Consider the following 2,500-nt stretch of genomic DNA (forward strand, 5'->3'; position numbering starts at 1 on the left):
TTAATTATCCCGTAAGAATCTGAATTATTCAACTGGTACTTTGCTTTGAATAAACATATGTATTTTTGTAACTCCGACTCTGATTTGATGACCTGATGGAATGGAGAGAGAGAGAGAGAGAGAGAGAGAGAGAGAGAGAGAGAGAGAGAGAGAGAGAGAGAGAGAGAGGTTGAGAGAGAGAGAGAGAGAGAAACTGAGGGTTACCTGTTCGCCTAACACTCTGGCTAAACGCATACCAAATATTAAAATAGCGGGGGCGGGGGGGTGACACCCTTCGCTGTTAATAGTGGTGGCTAAGCGGTGGTCGAACGATAAAGCCTTTTGTGAGATTGTGGAAAATTATTAAATTTCAGTTACTAGGTGAGAGGGATTGAGAAATATCCGTCCGTTAACTGTGGTAATGAGACGGGGCAATCCTACTAGAGTCATTAAATTTGCCCAGGGCGAGATGCCTCGAGGGAGCTGGTCAGTCAGTTAGAATTGAGAGACTGTGAGTGCGGTTCCCAAGACGTCTGTGTGTGTGTGTATTTGCGTGTTACTGTGCATTTGGTTTTGCGGTTGGGTTTTCTCTCATTGTGAAGCGGTGAGTGTTACAATTTGTTTAGGATACCACATTTTATTCCCATAGTAGCAGAAAGCGATGTGTTTTTTTTTTATTGGTGCCTGTTTGGAAGAGACGCATTCGTCTTTGTGTTAATATATGCGTGTGTATGAATGGTTTTCATACATGCGAAACTGTTGCTTGAATTGCATTTTTTGCTTGGAGACAAAGAGCGCCCGTTCGTTCTTACTCGGTCAGCATAATTTCTGCTAACCGACCCACAGCGGTATTGCAAGGGGAGAGTAGTAGTGGTCTGCCTCGGGGGGCATCGCTTGACCAGGAGTGTGAAACTCTTTTTTTTTAGTGGGGGGTGAACTCCTTCTTTTTTTTCTTTGTGTCGGGGCATCGGGGACAAATTTGCCCTTGAATAAGGAAATTTCCAATGCCACAGGACATCAGCTGATAATGATTGGTTGATGATGTGACATGCCCGGAGGGTTTTTTTAGAAAGAGATTTTCTTTCTCTTGAGTGAAGAGAAAAGGAAATGAAATGCATATAGGATGTGGTGTAAGTTTTCCTTATGCTTTGGTATGCACAACTATAAATGGGGAAACAGTGATTATTTTTTTTTAATGGAGATTTGCTTGGTGTTGGAGAGATTACTTTAAAATGGTGCTAAGTGGTGATGAGTGGTGGTGACTGATGTTGTCAATTGGTGGTGCTGACTGATGATGATTGCTGACTGATGTTGTCAGGTGGTGTCGCCATTGGTGGTGTGGATGGGTGCCTCGTGTTGTATTTGGTGTATACTGGGGATATGGTGTTGATTTTGGGTGTGGCAATATTGGTGTAAACTGGGGGGATTGGAAATATTAATGCCCTTACTTGAGATATTTTACGGGAGAGTTACTTAAGTAGAATTATCATTATTTGAGATATTTCATGGGAGATTATTTTATAATTATTACAGATAATTATATTATGGAGAATTATTACAATGAATTATGGGAGAAGTTTTGTGGTTAATTATTTATAGAGTGACTTTGGAGAATATGTCAGTAGTTCATGGGTGATGAATCTGGCTGAATTTTGGTGAATTGTGCTGAATTTTGCTGAACTTTTGGTAAATTTTGTGCTGAAATTTTTGGTGAATGGGCAAGCAATAGCATTAGTGATGTTTTTTTATACTAATACTGGTGATTATTTTTCATATACTAACGTGGGTGTTGTAATGCTATCAAGGGTGGTGTTGTTTTTTTTTGTGGATTTGGGAGGAACTAACGACATATTTTTTTTTTCTTTTTTTTATGAGTTCAGCAGATAATTGCTTGACATCTACGTGAGTCACGGGGATAGTTAACAGTGCCGTTGATTTTTCTTTTTTCCTTTTTTGGAAGTTAGCCATCGCTGACGTAAGTTTTTTTTTTATCATGGGTGAATTTGAATTTATTTTTTCTCTCCAGTTTGTTAAAAAAATTTAATATCTCAGTTCGTGACTTGTAGTCATTGTTTGGGAACGTGTTTATGATTTCAGCTGTTTGATGCTGCAGAGAGATTTATGGGAGAATTTTTGCATTTTTTTTAATGCATACGTAATGGCACTACATTTTTCTTTGCGGATATTTGTGTTCCAGAAGTTGTGGGTTTCTTGCACAATACCTTTGTTGTATTTGTGACAACTTTGCCAGAGATAGGAAACTTGGTTAAGTTTCTAGTGGCTTATGTTGTAGTGCTTATGGAGAAGTCTTTGCTTAGACACTGAATTTGGAGTTTTGTTATAATGAGTTGTGGCACATTGGTGATTTTTTCTAGAATTTCTTGGACAATTTTATTTGCCGAGTTTTTGCCCTTTTTCAGCAGTTATGCTAAGTTTATAGTTTTTTACTATAACATTGAGTTATTCTCTGGAGAATTGGAGGTATATTATTTTGGAGATATCATTTGAGGTATATTATTTT

At 38.3% G+C, this 2,500-nt stretch overlaps 1 protein-coding gene across 1 annotated transcript in view; it reads right to left on the bottom strand.

Moving 5' to 3' along the window:
* Positions 1–1,250: 1,250 nt before the first annotated feature.
* LOC135221223 (cephalotocin receptor 1-like) overlaps positions 1,251–2,500 on the bottom strand; it is a 153,910-nt gene continuing 152,660 nt past the window's right edge. The window contains exon 6 of the mRNA XM_064259040.1: positions 1,251–1,396. Within this exon, the coding sequence (XP_064115110.1) occupies positions 1,251–1,396 (146 nt within the window). The remainder of the gene's footprint in view (positions 1,397–2,500) is intronic.

Source organism: Macrobrachium nipponense, chromosome 2 (genome assembly GCF_015104395.2).
Source record: "Macrobrachium nipponense isolate FS-2020 chromosome 2, ASM1510439v2, whole genome shotgun sequence".
Classification (NCBI taxonomy): domain Eukaryota; kingdom Metazoa; phylum Arthropoda; class Malacostraca; order Decapoda; family Palaemonidae; genus Macrobrachium; species Macrobrachium nipponense.